Source organism: Coregonus lavaretus (genome assembly GCF_964263955.1).
Source record: "Coregonus lavaretus genome assembly, chromosome: 16".
Taxonomy (NCBI): Eukaryota; Metazoa; Chordata; class Actinopteri; order Salmoniformes; family Salmonidae; genus Coregonus; species Coregonus lavaretus.
The window spans coordinates 9,404,103-9,427,926 of record NC_140003.1 but is presented as its reverse complement, the minus strand read 5'-3'; the positions used below and the strand labels follow the sequence as shown (position 1 = coordinate 9,427,926).

General features: G+C 43.5%; 1 protein-coding gene across 8 annotated transcripts in view; it reads right to left on the bottom strand.

The window, feature by feature from the left end:
- LOC311144040 (histone deacetylase 4-like) overlaps positions 1-23,824 on the bottom strand; it is a 184,699-nt gene that overhangs the window by 102,111 nt on the left and 58,764 nt on the right. For all 8 annotated transcript variants that reach the window (XM_084179974.1, XM_084179972.1, XM_084179973.1 and 5 more), the window contains 2 exons: positions 11,227-11,498; positions 7,944-8,094 (listed from right to left, as the gene is read on the bottom strand). In XM_084179974.1, the coding sequence (XP_084036100.1) occupies positions 7,944-8,094; positions 11,227-11,475 (400 nt within the window). In that variant the 5' untranslated portion in view covers positions 11,476-11,498. The remainder of the gene's footprint in view (positions 1-7,943; positions 8,095-11,226; positions 11,499-23,824) is intronic.

Below are 23,824 nucleotides of genomic sequence, written 5' to 3'. Positions count from 1 at the left end.
GTTGGTTGTAATTTTGGATAGAGCAGACATTTCCATATATTTTTGTTAACTGCATGTTTGACATAACTCCACCAGTCCTATTGATGATATAATTGACAAAGATTATACTGTAAAAAAAAAAAAGATCTATGTTTGAGTTTACCATAATATTTGTTGTAATATTTGTTCTGTCTTTTCTGGTGGATTAAACTGAAAATGCAACCATCTTTCAAAGGTTGTAATCTGAATGAAGGGGAAAAGGCCATTCTTACTAATCTGCTAGTGAACCAGATCGGATATTAGTTTTTATATGACTGAAGCCAATAGTGAGAGTTCCAATGCTTTAATATTTAATCATTTCTGCCCTCCGAATTCATATTCATTATATAAATAGGCCCGTTTAATTTTGTCTGGCTTGCCGTTGCAAATAAAGTGGAAAATTTTTTGATAATTTAATTTTTAAAACAAGTCATTATGTGTAGGCAGGGCCATAAATAAATAGCTAAACTGTGATATGACTAAAGAATTAATCAGGGTGATTTTTCGACAAATAGAAAGGTGTTGTCCTTTCCATGGTAGCAAGATCTTATCTAATTTGGCTTTCTTTCTATAAAAATGTATTGTAGTGAGATCATTTGTCATGCCTACTCCAGCTCCCTCTCTCCAGCGCTCGACGTCGCCGGTCTACTAACCACCGGCCCTGGCAATAATCACTACGCACACCTGCTCCCCATCATTACACACACCTGGTCATCATTATCTCCTTGATTACTCCCCCTTTATTTAGCCCTTAGTAGACAGCCGTCACTAGGTAATATTATTTTCTCTTACGTTACCTACGCTTCTTATGTTTTGTTCATCTGCTTTGCGTCGTTATTAAACTCACCTTCTGCAACTGCTTCCTGACTCCCTGCATTTTACGTTACATTATTTATTTATTTTGGGATATGAATAACGAGTGTGTCAACTTCACTGTTGGACCATTTTATTGGTAAACTACATGGTAATGTAAAAGTTGTATCTTTTTGCGATCCAATACGCAATATGTTTTTTATCCAGAGAGGTTAGACAAATTATCTAGATCCTCTATGAGGCTGTGCAGGGATCCAAATTGCGGATTTAAAATTAAACATGACTTGTCAGTGTACAATGACACCTTTGTTTTTAAGCCCTGGATATTGTTGTTGTATCTGATTTTAACAGCAAACATTTCGATGGCCATAATAAATAGATATGCCGTAGTGGACAACCTTGTTTTACTCCTCTTGACAATTTAAAAGCTCTTAGAGACTTACCCAGAAAGACTCACAGCTGTAATTGCTGCCAAAGGTGCTTCTACAAAGTATTGACTTAGGGGTGTGAATACTTATGTAAATTTGGTATTTCAGTATTTCATTTTCAATACATTTGCAAAAATGTCTAAACACATTTGTAGATGGGTGAGAATTGTTTTGATTTTATCCATTGGAATTCAGCCTATAACAACAAGTGGAATAAGTCAAGGGGTATGAATACTTTCTGAAGGCACTGTAGGCCTTTTTCAATCATATTCAAATACATTTCATGTTCAATCAATTTAGTTATATTTTGCTACTTGTAGGCTACTCTATGTAATTTGTATCAATATATTTCATGATGTGTAGCCTAACATGTGTGCAATGATGTGCCAAATCTGTGATTTAGTGCATTTTTATTTCATTAGAATAGGCCGCCTCAATATTTGCAGCCGTTTGTGGTAATATCTCTCTAGGAGCTGATCCGTTGTCAGTATTGTTAAATAATTCTAATGTTAAGGAAAGATTTGAACAGAGAAAGCTGATCCGAGAGCAGCACTCCCTTTCCTTCAATCCTATCAGTATCGACACGTTCCAACGACACACTGACCGACCATTCTCTCTGCGTGATGTTTTGGGAAACGCATGTTACATCTTCAGCCGTTGTAGGATAGATGCAGTGTTAAAACACTCGTAAGCCTAAGTTCCATCGCTATCGGCAAACTGGGCCCAGAACTGTAATCTGTTGGAGCACAGAGTTACACAGTTTCCATATAGGGGAAAATGCATGCTTTCATGGGAATTTCACAGAGACTGTGGCAGTTAAATTGACTTTTTTAGTGTGTTGATGTGTATTTGTTTTTTTCCAAACAAGGCATCACAAGGTGCGTTCTCTCACAGCTCTCTCTTCAATTACCACCTCGCCATCACACCGTCAACACCTCCCAGAGGGGATCCTCCACACAGGAAGAGAGAGATGGAGAGAGTGAAATTGAACGAAAGGTGAGAGAAAAAGAGCAAGAGTAAAAAGAGAGCAAAATAAGTGTGTGCGTGTGCATATGTCTGTAAAGTGTGTGTCAAAGAGAAAGACAATGAGTGAGAAAAAGACAGAGCTGGCAACAAGTGACTAACATGTCAAGCGGTGAAGCAGGGCAGGAGGGGGGTGGCACATAGGACAATGAGATGACTGCTAATATAGACACATTTTAAATCACATTGCGGGGCCTACATGCTGACTTTTATGAGACTGGAGGCAATTTACTACAGCACTTAAAAGGATTATTTGGGATTTTGGCAATGAAGCCCTCTATCGACTTCCCCAGAGTCAGATTAACTCACGGATACCATTTGTATGTCTCTGCATCCAGTATGAAGTGAGTTAGACTTAGTTTCACAAGCTGATGCTGACTAGCATTAGCACAATGACTGGAATTCTATGGTATCTACTAGCATTCAAACTGCACTCAGAGACATACAAATGGTATCCACAAGTTCATCTGACTCTGGGGAAGTAGATAAAGGGCTTCATTGACAAAATCCTAAAGTAACCCTTTAACAAAGCGCCCGCTGTTTACCATCCATCACTACTCTAGATGCAAGCATAGCCTAGCACCGTACATATACAGATTATAGGCAAACACAGTTTGAGATGTGGAGAGCTTGGGACTACAAGGTTCTATCTGCATTTTTGTCAAAATTGAGTTATTGACATAGCCTCTGACACACTGTGGCTGTGTTCCAAATTCCAACGCTGGCACTATGTCTGAGCTAGTGTTAGGGTGTACTGTACTGGGAGAGATCCAGGACAGGAGCGTTGGGGAAGAGTTTGACAAGAGTTTGGGTAAAACATTAGCTGGGTAAGTTAGGGTCTACTGCTATTTACCCAACTCTTGCTCTCATCCCTCAATCTGCATAATCATTGATGCTAATGATAACACTGTCCCACTAATACTATGATGATGTACAGTAGCATTTACCATGACACTGTAGTGTTAGGCTGGGGTTACACAAAGCAACTTTCACGCAATTTTTGTTGCTTGCAACTGAGTTGCTTCTTTATTGCTTCATGAAACACCACCTGCAACTAATAAGCAAATAATCTGCAACTTGGTTGCATCCGGTTAAAACTTCAACTTTGTGCAACTAGTTGAACGCAACAGCCAATCAAAACTAATGCTTTTGTCACATGATCCATTGGAAGGTTCGGAACTCCGGCACAGTTGTCATGTCAACAACACCACTGTCGCTGCTGCGGGAACCATGATCAAGGTGAACAGAAGAGACATTACCCAAACTGGAGCTGTATAAATAAATACTGGCATCAGGGCTAGTAATGGTTTGGAAGTCAATACATAACATTTTCGAGGTGAACCCAGACCTCTCTCTGACCAGTTTCAACTGTAATTGTTCAACATGAGCTGCACTAGCTATCAAGTTTGTTACTAGCTTGGTTAGCTCATTGCTAGATAGCTAAAACAGTGTGGCAATTAAAATGTGTCTAGCTAGCTAAATTGTACAGCCAGCATTGTCTAAATCGATCCTTGTACAATAACGAAAAGGATGGATATACAAATAATTTGTGAAATCACGATGTAACTTTAACTCACTGCCTATGGTACACACAGTGTTCTGTACACTTGACCTTATTTACGGCCAACACAAATATACTTTCCAGGTCACCTCTGATAGCTTCATTAATTTCATGGTCCATCTCTGCCACCTGCAGGAGGAGTAATGGGGGTGGGCCGTGTCTCTCTAAAAAAGGCACAGGGGAAGCTTTGGCTTAGAGCGGATGCGGGATGGGGAGACCTGTCCAGTGGCGAAACTGCATTTTCTACCCAATTTATCCATTGTATTACCTTTTAAATTACATTAAAACACCATAAAGAGTTCATATAATGTTTCATTTATTCATTGGTATGTCAATCAAAGCTTGAAAAGAAGCGTAGACAATTACCCGGATGTTGATGCTAACACATTAGATGTAGACCCATTTCCCGATTTCCCGAAGCAGATCCTTTGTTTGCTCTCCCCAGGGCAATTGAACTGATTCCAGCGGCCAGCCCAAAACATCGCCGGCGGAGGAGAGGCACTCGGAGCGACCTGCTGGTTCGACTTAGGAGGCGCGCACACCACCCACCGCTTCCAAGTATACTACTCGCTAATGTTCAGTCTTTGGATAACAAGGTCGACGGGCTCAGGGCAAGGATTTCTTTCCAGAGAGACATCAAGAACTGTAACATACCTTGTTTCACGGAAACATGGCACTCTGGGGATATTCTGTCAAAATCGGTCCAGCCAGATGGGTTCTCAGTTCATCGCACAGACAGAAATAAATATATCTTCGGGAAGCAGAAGGGCGGAGGTGTGTGTTTCATGATTAACGACTCATGGTGTAATTGTAGTAACATACAGGAACTCAAGTCCTTTTGTTCACCCAACCTAGAATACCTCACAATCTCCCAAGATACATTTATTCGGTTATAGTCACGGCCGTGTATATCCCCCCTCAAGCCGATACCACGACGGCCCTCAAAGAACTTCACTGGACTTTATGCAAACTGGAAACCACATATCCTGAGGCTGGATTTATTGTAGCCGGGGTTTTTAACAAAGCAAATTTGAGGACTAGGATGCCGAAGTTCTATCAACATATCGACTGTTGTACTCGGGCTGCTAAAATCCTCGACCATTGATATTCGAATTTCTGGGATGGTTATAAGACCCTCCCCCGCCCTCCTTTCGGAAAATCTGACCACGACTCCATTTTGCTCCTCCCTTCCTAAAGGCAGAAACTCAAACAGGAAGTTCCCGTGCTAAGGACTATTCAATGCTGGTCTGACCAAACGTAATCCATGCATTAAGATTGTTTTGATCACGTGGACTGGGATATGTTCCGGGTAGCTTGCGGAAATAATTTAGACGAATACACTGAAACGGTGACTGAGTTTATCAGGAAGTGTATAGGTGATGTTATGCCGACTGTGACTATTAAAACCTACCCTAACCAGAAACCGTGGATAGATGGCAGCATTCACGCAAAACTGAAAGCATGAACCTCCACATTTAACCATGGCAAGGTGACTGGGAATATGGCAGAATACAAACAGTGTAGCTACTCACTCTGCAAGGCAATTAAACTTGCAAAACATCAGTATAGAGACAAAGTGGAGTCGCAATTCAACGGCTCAGACAGGAGACATATGTGGCAGGGTCTACAGACAATCATGGACTACAAAAGGAAACCAGCCAGGTCGTCGACACCGACGTCTCGCTTCCAGAAAAGCTAAACACCTTCGCCCGCTTTGAGGATAACACAGTGCCACCGACGAGGCCCACTACCAAGGACTGTGGCCTCTCCATCTCTGTGGCCGACGTGAGTAAGAAATTTAAGCAGGTGAACCCCCACAAGGCTGCCAGCCCAGATGGCATCCCTAGCCGCATCCTCAGAGCATGCGCAGACCAGCTGGCTGGTGTGTTTACGGACATATTCAATCTCTCCCTTTCCCAGTCTGCTGTCCCCACATGCTTCAAGATGGCCACCATTGTTCCTGTATCCAAGAAAGCAAAGGTAACTGAACTAAATTATTATCGCCCCGTAGCACACACCTCTGTCATCATGAAGTGCTTTGAGAGACTAGTCAAGGATCATATAACCTCTACCTTAACTGTCACCCTAGACTCACTTCAATTTGCTTACCACCACAATAGATCCACAGACGATGCAATCGCCATCACACTGCACACTGCCTTATCCCATCTGGACAAGAGGAATACCTATGTAAGAATGCTGTTCATTGAATATAGCTCAGCAGTCAACACCATAGTACCCTCCAAGCTCACCATTAAGCTCGAGGCCCTGGGTCTGAACCCCAGGCGGTGAAGGTAGGAAACAACATCTCCACTTCCCTGATCCTCAACACAAGGGCCCCACAAGGGTGCGTGCTCAGCCCCCTCCTGTACTCCCTGATCACCCATTATTGCGTGGCCAAGCACGCCTTCAACTCAATTATCAAGTTTGCAGACGACACAACAGTAGTAGGCTTGATTACCAACAATGACGAGACAGCCTACAGGGAGGAGGTGAGGACTCTGGGAGTGTGGTGCCAGGAAAATAACCTCTCACTCAACGTCAACAAAACGAAGGAGATGATTGTGGACTTCAAGAAACAGCAGAGGGTGCACCCCCCTATCCACATCGACGGGACCGCAGTGGAGAAGGTGGAAACTTCAAGTTCCTTGGCGTACACATCACTGACAAACTGAAATGGTCCACCCACGCAGACAGTGTGGTGAAGAAGGCGCAACAGAGCCTGTTCAACCTCAGGAGGCTGAAGAAATGTGGCTTGGCACCTAAAACCCTCACAAACCTTTACAGATGCACAATTGAGAACATGCTGTCGGGCTGTATCACCGCCTGGAACGGCAACTGCACCGCCCGCAACCGCAGCCGCAGGGCTCTCCAGAGGGTGGTGCGGTCTGCCAAACGCATTACCGGGGGTAAACTACCCGCCCTCCAGGACACCTACAGGACACGGTGTCACAGGAAGGCCAAAAATATCATCAAGGACATCAACCACCCGAGCCACTGCCTGTTCACCCCGCTATCATCCAGAAGACGAGGTCAGTACAGGTGCATCAAAGCTGGGACCGAGGGAATTAAAAAAAGCTTCTATCTCCATCAGACTGTTAAATAGCCATCACTAGCACATTAGAGGCTGCTGCTGCCTATGGAAATCACTGGCCACTTTAAGAAATGGAACATTAGTCACTTTAATAATGTTTGATTGATTTGATTTGATTTCTTTCCATTGCAGCCCCGTTTGAACGCTGAGTTACGCTAACTCCGTATTCACAATGTACGATGCACAGTGAGGCAATGAGGCCTAATGCAGCAGATGACATGGGGTGAGTTTAGAATTCTCAAATAATATGACAGAAGCAGCTTCAATTTGATTGGCTGTTGCATGTAATTTGAGTCATGTTTCAGTTGCTTCATGTAACAGCAAAGTTGCTTGAGATGTCACTTGCAACCTGCAACTGCAACAAACATTGTGTGCAAGTTGCGTCGTGTAATTGCAGCCTTAGGCACAACATGATAATGTGCTTTAGCCACAATGTGAAAATGTAGCACTGGCCACCATTTATTATAATCTCGAGTTAGCCACAGCATATAATAGCTTTGGCCATAATGTGATAATGTATCATTGGCCACGGGGTATATGATAATAATAATAATAATAATAATAATAATATGCCATTTAGCAGACGCTTTTATCCAAAGCGACTTACAGTCATGCGTGCATAAATTTTTTTTGTGTATGGGTGGTCCCGGGGATCGAACCCACTACCTTGGCGTTACAAGCGCCGTGCTCTACCAGCTGAGCTACAGAGGACCACGATGGCGAGTTAACCACAACATATGATAGTGTTAGCCTCAATTTGATAATGTAGTGTTAGCCACAACGTGATAATGCATAATTGGCCACGATGTGAATATGTAGTGTTAGCCACAATGTGGTAATGCAGCATTGGCCACAATGTGAATATGTATATGTAGTGAATATGTGAATATGTACACAATGTGAATATGTAGTGTTAGCCACAACGTGGTAATGCAGCATCGGCCCGTTATATAGCAATGTAGCATTAGCCCAACACTATATAAGGATGTCATTCTGATCCACTCACTCTCCTGGCCACGCTCCTTGTTCTTGAGCAGCAGTAGTTTCTGCTCCCTCTGTTGTTTCTCTATCTCTTGCTCGTGGCGGTGTCTCTCCATCTTCCTCTGGTGCTCCAGCAGCTCCTGCTGATGCTTCAGGGCCAGGAGGTCCTGCTGGTGCTGCAACACAACGTTACCACAACGTTACTACAATATTACTACGATGTTGGTAAAACTGCCTGCTGATGGCACTGCTACAGGGCATCTGGTATTGCACAGGAAATGGGGAGAGGGAGGAGAAGAGTGATGGGGGATAGGGATGGAGGGACATGAGGGAGACAGAGGGGAGAGACATGGTCACAGATTGTCTGATATCACGTCGTCTAGATAAACAAAACACACACACTTCTACACACACACACACACACACACACACACACACACACACACACACACACACACACACACACACACACACACACACACACACACACACACACACACACACACACACACATACACACTTCCTTTCAATGGCAAAAATCTAAGACCACTGGCTGACATCAATATCACTAGATTTCAACAGCAAGTATCCCCTACATATTTCATATCAGCTTGGAAACTCTCAACGCCTATTTCAGCCTTTGCCCAACCCCTTCAAATGTTCAGGTGAGAAGTTGTGGGTGTGGGGAATTGCTCATAAATATTCATTTGGGGGTGGGTAAACGTAGTTGTACCTGATCCCAACACTTTCTCACTAAATCATACTTACCAGAAGTCCATTGGCACACTCTGATAATAAAATGATGTGCATCACAAGCAGTACAGTTCTAGACAGTTAGCTCACAGTGGTAAAGTGTTGATATCCTGACATCTATAGCCACTTGCAGTGTACCTTTGAATCCTCCACAGGGCACACATTCTTTTTTTAAAATGTGGACTCAAATTTATTGCAGTATTGTGTTGGGAAGAAAAGTGCAATCATCACCTTGAAAATGAAGATTAGGGGCTCAATTCAATCCAACCCGCAATGCAGTATTTACGCAGTAGCTTTTTTCCAATGGACAAATTAACTCACAGATTGGTATTGGGTACTGTATAAAACCCACTACTACTACCAGGGCGACCCCTCTCACATGTCTGCTTTTACTTTTCAGAATTAGAAGTGTGTGGGCACGGAATGAATATTGTAAATAAAATAAGATATCTTCCCCATGTGGGATTAGAACTCATAACCATTGAACTATGAGCCAACTCTCAGCAGACTGCACCACTAATCAGTCATAGTGATATGGGAAAAAAACAAGTTGACATCACCACCATTGTCATCTATTTCTTGTTACGATGGATGTAGCTACGAATATAAAAACGTTTAATCCTCATAGCCTACATGTTTATTTTCTTCGTAAAAGCACATAGATGTGTATGAAACTTTGAATTTGGTCATATGTGGAAATGTGCCTTACGTCAATAGTCTAGTCACGGAAGCATCATGCAATATTTATTGGCACACTCCACTTACCAAGACCATTGCCAAATAAGGCGCACTGTCACCTGCATTTATAGTAAGCCTTGAGGTGGTACCATCCAGCTCATCTAGAAGAGAGTGTATTTCATACCGAACCCCTCCTTTGAGATGACGTAGAGGAACCTTCTGAAGGTGCCTCTACATCACGATTTCAATGGTAGAGTTGAACCGCTAGGGGCAAAAAGTGCTAGATTTACTACTAAAAGACCTAAATATATCACTTTTGCAACAAACTGTCAAAATGAAGACCAGAATTTACTTGTTTCACTATAACTAATACTTTTTTTTAAATGAAAGTTACTCTTTAAGAAGATGTCTGAATGGTAAAAGCCTCACTATGGAGAGTGTTTACATTAATTTCAACCCATTACAGGTGGGTATTGACTGGAACGGAGCAAAATAGAATACAGTCAGCAAGCTGTCAAGGCATAACGTAGAGCTAGTGATGTGTCAATCACTGTGCATCCGGCCCTAGCTGGTGCTGAAGGCCACTGGCTGCTGTGACTGGAGCTTTCAGACAGTTATTTTTAGCCTGGGCTGCCTCGCTCCTATTGCCTGATTGAGGCTGCGGCCGTGGCAACACCGCGGAGGCCTGTTTGCAGAGCGAGCAGTTTCTCTCGCTGTCACACACACACACACATATGCGCTGGTACACATGCATACATAGTTTCCCAAGGACTGGGTTCCTATTGAGATCAGATAAGCAGCCCAACGCAACCGGCAGATCCGGTTACATCACACACACGCATGCGCTAGTGATGCGTGGGTTGAATCATAATCCGCAGTCCCAGCGGTTATATCCACAGGGCAGGTGGGTTTAGGGTCATGAAATATTGTGTGGATGAAAGTCTGGACACTGACTGTAGGTTTATAACCTCTCATATAGCCTAATATAATATTAACTCATGCAGAATTAAGCACTTATTGCAGTAAAATGATATACCAAATGTACATTTTGGACATTCGATATATTTCAGCATCTTGAGAGAATGAATGATTGGTTAGGGACCATCTGTAAAAGTGCCATCTTTATTGCTGGAGAGAAGCAGAGATGAAAGAGAAAACTTTACAGATGTCAACTAGATTGAAGCATTCATTTTCTTGATGTATGACATATTTTCTGGTGAGCAAGGGTTTATTTAGTCTTCTGGGGCAGTAATGTCAGAAGAGAAGCTTCATGTATCTAATTATAGACAAGTTGACTAACAAATAGCCTACCAAAATGTAGTAAATTATAAGCAGAAACAATGGCCTATCTAAATTAGGCAACAACAACAAAAATCCAACACTCGCTGTCAAACAATCTTTCCTGCATCTCTGACTGTAGGCTACAGCGTATTTTCTATATTTGCGGGTTAGGGTCGGGTGCAGGCCTCGGATCACTTTATCACTTATAGTCGGGCGGTTGCGGATGGGTTAGTAGCAATTGTGGGCGGGTGCAGGTGAACAAACAGCTGACCCGCTTATCACTAGCGTGCGCATGCACAGGCACACAAACACACACGTGTACAGGCACATATAGGCATGTCCTCTCCTACACCCTTCCCCTCTGTCCTTACCACAGCACATTGGGATTCTGCTGAGCCAAGTCCCTGTTGCAATGAAAAGCTTTCTGCAGACATCCACTCAAGTTAAGGGGAAGGAGGGATGGAGAGATGGAGGGAGGGGGAAGAGGAGTAGGTGATGGGGGGGTATGATTGGGATGAGGGGTCGAATAAGTTGCGAGGTGAGGAGAGATCACTAAACAGATGGAGGCGAAGGGAGAGGAGAGGACACACACACACCTTAACATGCTCCTCTAGTTGGGCCTCGTGTTGGCGCGAGAGCTGCTCATGTTGCCGCTGGAACTCAGCGATGAGCACCTGTCTCTGGATCTGCTGTTTGTGTTTGAGGGCCAGCAACTCCTGCTGCAGCTGCTGCTCCCGCTGACCTGGGACCTGTCCTTGGTGGCCCTGGTCGTCTGGTCGCGGTGCTAGGCCAAAGGGCTGGTCCAGGCGCAGGTCCATGGGAATGGCAGCCGGGGGCACCTGCATGGGCAGTGCCACGCTCACATCGACTGGGGAGAGAAAGAGAGAAAGCGGGGGTTACATTTTCCATGGTCTTTGTTCCCTTATGACGTAGGATTCAATCAAAAGCCAGAGTAGCCTTTCTCAAGGCTCTTTCTCGCACACACACAAACTTGCAGGTCCTATCAGAGCCCATTAATTGAATGACCCATAGAATAGAATAGCCACCTGACCTCATTGAATAGTGCTCAGCTTTGGCGAAAGGCTAATGAGTCTTCATTGTAGGTCTACATGGCACAGATGCTACTCTAACATGCTCCTCTAGTTGGGCCTCGTGTTGGCGCGAGAGCTGCTCATGTTGGGTCGGGTGCAGGCCTCAGATCACTTTATCACTTTTAGTCGGGAGTTGTGTGATGTTGGGATTGACAATAGGCTGCAAACAAAAGGAAAACACTACTGAGAGCAACTACTATGTGTGTGTGTGTGTGTGTGTGTGTGTGTGTGTGTGTTTGTGTGTGTGAGTATGTGTGTACGTGCAAGCATTGTCACAATATGTGTGGACAGGGAATAGGGTGCAATATTCTTACGTGTGAGAGTAGTTGTGTGTGTGTCTGTGTGCTTCTCTATGTGTGTGTATCCCAAAAAGGATCCCCACTCATTCCCACTGTATCAGCTCACAGCAGGGCACTAATCTCAAAGAGGGGAATGCCACAAGTTCAAGGGAAGAGTGCAGCACTACAATGACCCTGGCCAGAAGAGATAGTTTAGATGGGGTTTAGCGCCAATCAAAAGAGGTCCTACTCAAAATGTCACAGAGTTTATCAATACAGAGAACAGAAAAGCCTGCCACTCATCACGGAATGGGGTACAAATCAGTTCTGTGACGCCATGGGTGTGGGGGATGGAGGCTATGAGGGGTATGGGTACAAAGGGGGCATTGAGGGTGTATTGAGATCAGGGGGGAGGAAATGCTTTTCTGGACAGGACGCAGCGCTGGAGTGAATAACCTCCAGTGTGGTTAGTCTTTGAATAAGTAGAGAAGAGCTTTTTCAGCTGGGGCCTCATTGCTTGAATTGGAGATGGAAGACAAAGACCCTGTTACGTAACACATACACTGTATGACGTACACACATGCCAAACCCTGAACCTACATTCTCATTCATTTGTATAACAGTTAGTGGTAGAAAGTTGGTAGTACAACCGTTTTTATATGTTTTTGTGGTACAACAGGTGACACCTAGATTTTATATGTTTTACAGCTTCAATTCAAACATACAGTAGCTTCATTCCTCTAGAGTATATGGCACAAAGGGTCAATATGTGAGACGGACACAATCCACACTTGGTGTACACTCGGTGCAACGAAAAATGTATTATTTCTGTTGAGCCTTGTTTTACAGTGACACTCCTAGCCTAAATGCATGTTGCTGTTTGTCTTAGCCAGGACTCTCTTTTGCTGACATAAAGGATAAATAGAATTACAAAACAGAAATGGGTCAGAGCGAAAGAGTTAGCACAGAATGGATTACTTCTACAGAGAGAAAAGGGGAGGAGCTTGGGGGCTGAGTGAAATAAAAACACCAACGTCCAGACAGTTGTTCCCAGTTATACTTCACGTGGTCCCTTCTAATTTAGTGGGTTGGTTGGGACACTCCTGATCATTGGCCTGCACTGTAGAGGAGGAGGAGGATGACAGCTCTCACACACACACACACACGTGCACGCACACACACCCACACACGTGAAGATGTACCAAAGAATGCACATAAACACACACGCACGCAAAAACACAAAACACACACACACAGGCAGATCCACACACATGTATTCATGCACAAGCTCACTGAGCAAACACACACACACAGATTCTCAGAAATGCAGTTTGGGTCCACCCACACTTGATTTTAGCGGCTGGGATTTGCTGACACGCACAGCACTTACAGTGTGTGTGTGTGTGTGTGTGTGTGTGTGTGTGTGTGTGTGTGTGTGTGAAAGAGAGAGAGAGGCAGGGCATGTGCATGCTCTGCAGACGTGTTGCTGACGGAGGGAGCCACGCTGCCGTAGCTGATGGAGATTGATTCCTAGGATCGCTGGGTGAAGCCCATTGCATTGTGGGAAGGGACACTTGGCCCACCACTTGGCCATACATCACACCTAAATCAGCCCCCATAGAGGTTTGTCTCTACATACAGTATATACAGTGCCTTCAGAAAGTATTCAGACCCCTTGACTTATTCCACATTTTGTTGTGTTACAGCTTAAATTCAAAATGGATTCAATAGATTTTTTCCCCCCACCTATCTAACAATACCCATAATGACAAAGTGAAAATATGTTTTTAGAAATGTTTGTTAATTTATAGAAAATGTAATACAGAACTATCTAATTTACATACAGTACACTACATTGTAGAATAATAGTGAAGACATTAAAACTATGAAATAACACTTATGGAATCATGTAGTAACCAAAAAAGTGTTAAACCAATCAAAATATATTTTATATTTGAGATTCTTCAAAGTAGCCACCCTTTGCCTTGATGACAGCTTTGCACACTCTTAGCATTCTCTCAACAACCTTCATGAGGAATGCTTTTCCAACAGTCTTGAAGGAGTTCCCACATATGATGAGCACTTGTTGGCTGATTTTGCTTCACTCTGCGGTCCAACTCATCCCAAAACATCTCAATTGGGTTGAGGTCGGGTGATTGTGGAGGTCAAGTCATCTGATGCAGCACTCCATCACTCTACTTCTTGGTCAAATAGCCCTTACACAGCCTGGATGTGTTGGGTCATTGTCCTGTTGGAAAAAAAAAGATAGTCCCACTAAGCGCAAACCAGATGGGATGGCATATCGCTGCAGAATGCTGTGGTAGCCATGCTGGTTAAGTGTGCCTTGAATTCTAAATAACTCACCAACAGTGTCACCAGCAAAGCACCCCCACACCATCACACCTCCTCCTCCATGTTTCACGGTGGGAACCACACATACAGAGATCATCCGTTCACCTACTCTGCGTCTCACAAAGACACGGCGGTTGGAACCAAAAATCTCAAATTTGGACAAAAGGACAGATTTCCACCGGCCTAATGTCCATTGCTCATGTTTCTTGGCCCAAGCAAGTCTCTTCTTCTTATTGGTGTCCTTTAGTAGTGGTTTCTTTGCAGCAATTTGACCATGAAGGCCTGATTCACACAGTCTCCTCTGAACAGTTGATGTTGAAATGTGTCTGTTCCTTGAACTTTGTGAAGCATTTATTTGGGCTGCAATTTCTGAGGCTGGTAACTCTAATGAACTTATCCTCTGCAGCAGAGTTAACTCTGGGTCTTCCTTTCCTGTGGCTATCCTCATGAGAGCTAGTTTCATCATAGTGCTTGATGGTTTTTGTGACTGCACTTGAAGAAACGTTCAACGTTCTTGATATTGTCCGGATTGACTGACCTTCATGTCTTAAAGTAATGATGGACTGTCGTTTCTCTTTGCTTATTTGAGCTGTTCTTGCCATAATATGGACTTGGTATTTTACCAATTGAAATGCATTCCAGGTGACTACCTCATGAAGCTGGTTGAGAGAATGCCAAGAGTGTGCAAAGCTGTCATCAAGGCAAAGGGTGGCTACTTTGAAGAATCTCAAATTTAATATATATATATGTGTTTTTTCATAGTTTTGATGTCTTCACTATTATTCTACAAAGTAGAAAATAATAAACATAAAGAAAAACCCTGGAATGAGTAGGTGTGTCCAAACTTTTGACTGGTACTGTATATATAGATATATATATATATATATATATATATATATATATATATATATATATATATATATATATATATATATATTTATATATATATATACACATACAGTATCTACATATATATATATATATATATATATACATATGTTACATTAAAGGTTAAAAAAAATAGGTGAGGACAGAGAATGCGAGAAATCAAGGAAATGCAATTGAGATTCTCCCACTGACTTGTTTTCACACAGAGCACACCAGTGGTAGCATGTCTGCAGGCTTAGTTTCCCTAGTGCTTAAAACACTGATATACTGTGGGAAAACATTGAGCTTATAAGAGAGAGAAGATACTAAAACAGCAGTACTACATCAAGACATGCACATAATGGATACACATTAGCAGAATCACTCATGCTTCATACACACAAACAGGCACAAACTCCTGGGATATTATGTGGATGCTTTCAGCTCTAATTTTGAGTCCACAGTGAGAGAAAAAACACCAAGGTATAGAATATCAGGCTCTTTCTCTAATCGATTTCTACTATGAGGAGTGCCTCCTGGCTCGGTCCCAAGACCGATGCCAGTTAACGAGCTACCCTGTGGAACAAAACAAGAGCAGTGAGTCTGGCCTATCAGAGGTGCCTTTTGCCTCCCGAAAGACCAATCATAGGGTGGCACAGTTGTGGAGTATTGCTGAGATGGCCAATGGTCTCTTTGGCACGGTGCAGATTTCAGCACGGGGTTGAAACACTATACCTCCCTTAGGGCGGCATGGAGAGAAGGGTGGGACTAAAACCGACTACAGTCGCAGTGGGGATGGTGTGTGTCAGCGTTTTTGGAGCCCTACTGTATAGAGAGCTATCTGTCCCACTGACCGACACACCCATCTTGACCTCTGACCTTCCGTCTGGTCAAGTCTGTCTGGTAGCATTCAGAGGCTGGTTGCCCATTGGCTTCTCAAGACCTCAACTACACATATCCAGCACTTCCACAGCAGTAGTCACTGTTTCGCCAGGTCTAGTGACGTGCAGGTTGACACATTTAGTCCCTGCAGTTATATCCGTGGGGTGGGCGGGTTTCGGATCATGAAATATTGTGTGGATGAAAGGCGGGTGGGTGGCGGGCAGGTTGAATAAAGAGAAAACAAATACCTTAAAAAATCTGTAGGCCTAAATGTATAGTTATTGTGTAATTTTTATCTATAGGCTAAATTGAGTTTTTTCTTTCATTAATTTTTAGGCTATCTGGCATTAGTGCGTAAGCCTATGGCCTAACTGTATGCGCGCCAAATAACCTACACGCCAATCGCCAAATGCTTTTGGGAGCGCACAGAAAAAGTTAATGTCGAGCCACAGAGGCAAAAATAGTTTAATTCAGTAAGAGAAAAGCTACGAAATTGAGAGTTGAAAATAAGGAGAAGGGAGGGCCAGAAAGGTAATGTTTGGGAAAGATTTGGTGAAGTGGTAAAAGAGGATGATAGCAGTGCCGACTGTTATGTGTGACGATTGTGAGGCGCTATACATATTCGACAGTCACAAGACGGGGACTTCAAATAGGCCTATGGCACGTCAAGTGAACTATAGCCTACTGTTCAGATGGGTTAAATGGAAACTGAAATCTGGACACTGACTGTAGGTCTATAACCTCTCACATAGCCTAATATAATATTAACTCCTGCAGAATTAAGCATTTATTGCAGTAAAATGATACACCAAAAGTAGGCTAGATTTTGACTTGGCAACAGGAGTGGAGAAATACACTGAGCAAAAATATAAACGCAACAGCACGCACGCACACACACAAACAAACACACGTATTCTCACGTGTCAATTCTTTACACACACAAACAAGCAACAGAAGGTCAAACATTCAGAAAGTTCCCGGCTGCTTTGTCTGCACGCCACACCCTTAAACGTCTTCTATTAACGCACACTTTCCCAGCCCTCCGCTTTTCACAAACAGCTCAAAGTGGCATACGTTCTCACCCAGAAAGGCATAGTTGGGAGAAGAGCCACTATGCCACCACCACCATCTCTCTAACTAACTAGGGCTCTGGTAATACCCTTTCTGCTCTTGCAGACTTGTGGCTATTGATGTGTCGGGGGGATGACGTGGCTTTGACGTTCGCAGGAGTCCCTAGTTCGCTTGGCGCCACAGAGAGGGGTTTGTTCTCTGGGCCCTGACAAAAGGTTAGGTGGTAACCCTCCGATGCCACGGACGCCCGGAGGTTGCATGGGAAAAGGGGAGTTGTTGACCCTGCATGCTCGCCGAGGCGAGGGAGTAATACAATAATTATGAGTGACCAAGTTTTTTGTATTGATTTATTTTTGTTCTGAGGGCAAGGGGGGGGGGGGGCTTTTGAGATTGGGGTTCAATCCCCTGTGTCCAACCTTCCTACTGTTTATTTTTTTTACATTTTACATTTTATTTAGAAAGTTGGCAAGTGGGAGAACAGTAGAAACCCCGGTCTCAGTAGGAAGGTTGGACACAGGGGATTGAACCCCAATCTCCAGTGGCTCTGCACATCAGTGCCTCTTTCTTAAGTGTCACATTGCAGAAGAGTCAATCACAGGTTGTCAGATTGTTCAGACACCTGCAGTTCCCCTTGGGCATCACACCTGGGATGCAGTCACACACAATCACAAAGCCAAATGACAAATCCCACGTCTGGGAAACAACATTGGCTTGTTTGGTTTCTGCAGGACGACTACCACTATACTTTCCATGAAGATTAAGATCACTTTATTGGTCAATTGCAAAAAAGATCCAACCAAAATGCTTTTAACCCAACCGAAAGACACACATACAGGTTTTGGAGAGGGCTGCCACACTGGACACCCGGGGAGCTGTTGTTGTGGGAGGATCAAGGGCACAACGGCAGGCGATGGCATCTAGGATTTGATACCAGACAGATTTTCCCCGTCGGACTCGGGATTCAAACTGACAACCCTCCAGTCGCTGGCTCGCCTCTCTAACCGCTAGGCTATCTGCTGCCCTTGTTAAAGACCAAGTGCATGGCATCAGTATACTCTTGGCCTCATTTTCCTTCTCATATGTTGGGCACCAAGGCCTTGTTCAAATACCTTTAGATTTGTAATGGAATGTTTCCTTTCACCAATCCAACCTCGTAAGATCTGTGATTACTTAAAGGAAGGAAGAAAGGTGTATTTTAAAAGTATCTCAACAGGCCCAGGTCAGCTAGATTATATCAGATTTCCTTCCACACACTGTCCCTCTTGTCAGGTAGTCTGTGCATAAAATACGTAATTACAGTATATCACATTAGAACTACATTCTGTACTCAACTGGGGTCCCAGTGAGCACAAGACTTTTCAACATGTTGTCAATGTCTTTTCAACCAAAAATACATCATTCCAACGTCTTTTAAACCCCAAAAGTCATATTTTCAATGTCTTTTCAATTGCTCATAGGGTTAGTGCTCCTTTTTTCAACATCCTGTGCTCATAGGGGTAGCTCATGGCCTCTAAGAACTCTTCCATGAGGATAGTCTGCAGCCTTGCGCAGATCTGTTGGAGAGCGAGGAGTCCTTTCATACCCAAGATGCCTGCTCTACGCTGCCCGCCAAAGAAGGGGTCGCCTCCCGACAAAACACTCCTCTAGTTTACAGGAGCCACGTGCTCCATCGCTTCTTCCACCCTGCGGCCTGCAGTTTCCAGGGCAGGATCTATACGCACTCACACACAGACGTCCACACACACAAACACGAACATGCACACACACACACAATTCCCTCTCTATTCCAACCCATAAAGCAGAGTAAAGCAGACAAATACAGCCATTCTGCTGGAGACGAGTGTCCGTGTTACGACTGGCAGTGGCTGGCTGGCTCCATCCAATCTCATCCCATTAACACAAGTGAAGTAGAGGAGCGCCATGGCAATCAATGGCTGGCAGTGCTAATGCCATTGTCCCAGGGAATGAATACCCAATTACAGCCACTCATCCTCCCGCTGTAAGGGCCAGCGAGAGCCGCAGCGAGAGCCAGTGTAATCACTGCTAAACAACCAGAGCACTCAGGGGCTAACCAGACTACTACCTAACAAAGAACGCTATACAGGCTAGCTAGAGACTTGGGGATTGGGTTAGCGAAGCAAGCTAGCTAGCTATCGGGCTGCGTCTTGATAGTGCGGAGTGGTGTCCTTTTCTAGTAACCTTTTTTACTTTCGCAGCATTGGCATAAAATAACTGGGAAGATGGAAGCGGAGTATAAGTACATTTCCTCCATATTGCTTTCACCTGACTGTGTTTTCAAATTGTTGCAGATGAGTGAGAGGAGATGAGAAGGCCACCATAGGCTTTTGAGATAAACCCAAATACATAAGTGGATAATTGTATGGAGGATTGCATGAGGGAAAGGCATACGCGCAACCGAACACAGGCATGCATGCGCACACACAGACATACGCACACTAACATATGCACGTGCACACTCACCTCCAAATGTACACACACACCGTCACTGCATTAAACACTCACACAGACACTGCAAGCTGCTCCTCCAGCCTCACACACAAAACATACACCCAAATCGAACACTAGATAGGCAGGGCAGTGCGCAATCTCTGACGGCAGCATTTAGACTAGGGCTGGGCGATATGGCCTACAAATCATACAGTGGCTTGTGAAAATATTCAACCCCCTTGGCATTTTTCCTATTTTGTTGCCTTATAACCTGGAATTCAAATTGATTTTTGGGGGGGTTTGTATCATTTGATTTACACAACATGCCTACCACTTTGAAGAAGCAAAATATTTTTTCTTGTGAAACAAACAAGAAATAACACAAAAAAACTGAACTTGAGTGTGCATAACTATTCACCCCTCTCAAAGTCAATAATTTGTACAGCCACCTTTTGCAGCAATTACAGCTGCAAGTCTGTTGGGGTATGTCTCCTATAAGCTTTTTTTTTCAAGGAAAAACTGCTCAAGTTCCTTCAAGTTGGATGGATTCCACTGGTGTACAGCAATCTTTAAGTCATACCACAGATTCTCAATTGGATCGAGGTCTAGGCCATTCCAAGACATTTAAATGTTTCCCCTTAAACCACTTGAGTGTTGCTTTAGCAGTATGCTTAGGGTCATTGTCCTGCTGGAAGGTGAACCTCCGTCCCAGTCTCAAATCTCTGGAAGACTGAAACAGGTTTCCCTCAAGGATATCCCTGTATATAGCGCCATCCATCATTCCTTCAATTCTGACCAGTTTCCCAGTCCCTGCCGATGGAAAAACATCCCCACAGCATGATGCTGCCACCACCATGCTTCACTGTGGGGATGGTGTTCTCGGGGTGATGAGAGGTGTTGGGTTGGCGCCAGACATAGCGTTTTCCTTGAAGGCAAAAAAGCTCAATTTTAGTCTCATCTGACCAGAGTACCTTCTTCCATATGTTTGGGGAGTCTCCCACATGCCTTTTGGCGAACACCAAATGTGTTTGCTTATTTTTTTCTGGCCACTCTTCTGTAAAGCCCAGCTCTGTGGAGTGTACGGCTTAAAGTGGTCCTATGGACAGATACTCCAATCTCCGCTGTGGAGCTTTGCAGCTCCTTCAGGGTAATCTTTGGTCTCTTTGTTTCCTCTCTGATTAATGCCCTCCTTGCCTGGTCTGTGAGTTTTGGTGGGCGGCCCTCTCTTGGCAGGTTTGTTGTAGTGCCATATTCTTTCAATTTTTTAATAATGTATTTAATGGTGCTCCGTGGGATGTTCAAAGTTTTCTGATATTTCTTTATAACCCAACCCTGATCTGTACTTCTCCACAACTTTGTCCCTGACCTGTTTGGAGAGCTCCTAGGTCTTCATGGTGCCGCTTGCTTGGTGGTGCCCCTTGCTTAGTGGTGTTGCAGACTCTGGGGCCTTTCAGAACAGGTGTATATATACTGAGATCATGTGACTGGTGTACTTTATTTAACTAATTATGTGACTTCTGAAGGTAATTGGTTGCACCAGATCTTATTTAGGGGCTTCTTAGCAAAGGGGGTAAATACATATGCACGCACCAATTTTCCGTTATTTATTTTTTTGAAACAAGTTATTTTTTTCATTTCAATTCACCAATTTTGACTATTTTGTGTATGTCCATTACATGAAATCCAAATAAAATCCATTTAAATTACAGGTTGTAATGCAACAAAATAGGAAAAACGCCAAGGGGGATGAATACTTTTGCAAGGCACTCTATCTCGATTTTTTCAAACTTATGGGCGATTTACGATATACAGTATATCTCAATTTTTTAAATGTTTTCTCTAATAAGCGTTGTTGTACAATTAAAGGTAAAATACACTGCATTTCAAACAGTCAGCAATAATCGAATGAATTCAGGGCTTGTGAAGTTATACATAGGCTAAATATAAGCCTTCTACAACCACAAGACCCACTAATCATTTAATTATTTAATCAAAATAGTTTAATCTGTGTTTTTTTTGCAATAATCACTGATCTGGCTTTCAAGTCTGTCTTTGAAAATGCACTTTTTTGTTACAAATGTAACTAGACCCATGCATAATTGTCACGCTCGTTGAGAGACGGGTCAGACCAAGGTGCAGCGTGGTATGCGAACATGTTTATTTACTCAATAAACATAACACAAAACAATAAACAAAGTAATGTGAAGTCCTCCGGCTATACACATACAAGCCAACACGGAAACAAGATCCCACAACTAAGGTAGGCTAACGCTTATTAGAGAAAACATTTTAAAAATGTAGATATACTGTATATCGTAAATCGCCCATAAGCTGCTCCTTCAGCCTCACACAGAAAAAAACGTTATTGATGAGAGAGAATTTAACTAGGACTATAAAATAATAAAGTTATTATGCTATAAATTAAATATGCTATTATTTTAAGGCTTATATTTCTCGTGGAAGTTGATGAATAACACACGGGGATATGGCAAAAGCGCCTACATCCACTGAAAAAAAGTGTTTAAAATGCATAAAATTCCCTTTCAAGATACATTTTTTTTTTTTTTTTAAGGTAAAGGACACATTACCTTATATTTAAAGCCTGTTGGAATCCACATTTTACATTAAATAAGAAGTGATATTTCCTGGGGACAGAAAAGGCACCACAGAGTAGGAATGCTACAGTCTTTGGCTAAAATGCCGCTAGCAGTATGTGATACCCCAATGTTGCGCGTGACAAACTGAGCATTCATTTTCCAGAATCAATATTCATTGATACTGTAGTTTTAGTAGTGTCTGCTCTACACGCAATTTTGATAAGTTGAGACATAAAAACGGTATCGTTAGAAAAGTTAACTTCTCCTCTATTACAGTAAAATAATGTCTCAATGTGTTTTGGTGTCCAATCGACCGATTCTGTTAGACCAAACCTCAAATGCAAATAGCCAGTTGAAACCGCTTGTCAGAGAGGAAGATGTGATCTCTCAACTTTTTTTGGCGTGAGAGGCAGGGGGAGGGGCTTGGTGTGTGTGTAAACCATAGAGGAAGAGGTGAAGCGAGAGGTTTCACTCTCACTAAAATCTGTACAAAATAAGGCCAATGCGTTTCCCAAAATATACGGCAACTAGAAACTGGATAGTGTTCAGAGATAGATGGGAGGGGTTGAGGGTAGCTGAAGGCTGGGACTAAAAACAAACAAAAGATAACTAATGTAAAATATACTGTACGTAAAATGTACACTACATGAACAAAAGTATGTGGACACCTGCTCGTCGAACATCTCATTCCTAAATCATGGGCATTAATATGGAGTTGGTCCCCCCTTTGCTGCTATTACAGCCTCCACTCTTCTGGGAAGGCTTTCCATAACATGGTGGAACATTGCTGCTGGGACTTGCTTCCATTCAGCCACAAGAGCATTAGTGAGGTCGGGCATTGATGTGGGGCGATTAGGCTTGGCTTGCAGTCGGCATTCCATTTCATCCCAAAGATGTTCGATGGGTTTGTGGTCAGGGCTCTGTGCAGGCCAGTCAAGTTATTTTACACCGATCTTGACAAACCATTTCTGTATGGACCTCGCTTTGTGCAAAGGGGCATGTAATGCTGAAACAGGAAAGGGCCTTCCCCAAACTGTTGCCACAAATTTGGAAGCACAGAATCGTCTAGAATGTCATTGTATGCTGTAGCACTAAGATTTCCCATCACTGGAGCGAAGGGGCCTAGCCTGAACCATGAAAACCAGCCCCAGACCATTATTCCTCCTCCACCAAACTTTCTAGTTGGCACTATGCATTGGGGCAGGTAGCGTTCTCCTGGCATCTGCCAAACACAGATTCGTCCATCGGACTGACAGATGATGAAGCGTGATTCATTACTCCAGAGAACGTGTTTCCACTGCTCCAGTCCAATGGCGGCGAGCTTTACACCACTCCAGCCGACGCTTGGCATTGCACATGGTGATCTTAAGCTTGTGTGCGGATGCTTGGCCATGGAAACCCATTTTATGAAACCCCTTTTATGAAACTGCTGACGTTGCTTCCAGAGGCAGTTTGGAACTCGGTAGTGAGTGTTGCAACCGAGGACAGACGATTTTTACGCGTTACACGCTTCAGCACTCAGTGGTCCCGTTCTGTGAGCTTGTGTGGCCTACCACTTCGCGGCTGAGCCGTTGTTGCGCCTAAATGTCATTCTACTGTCAATGTTTG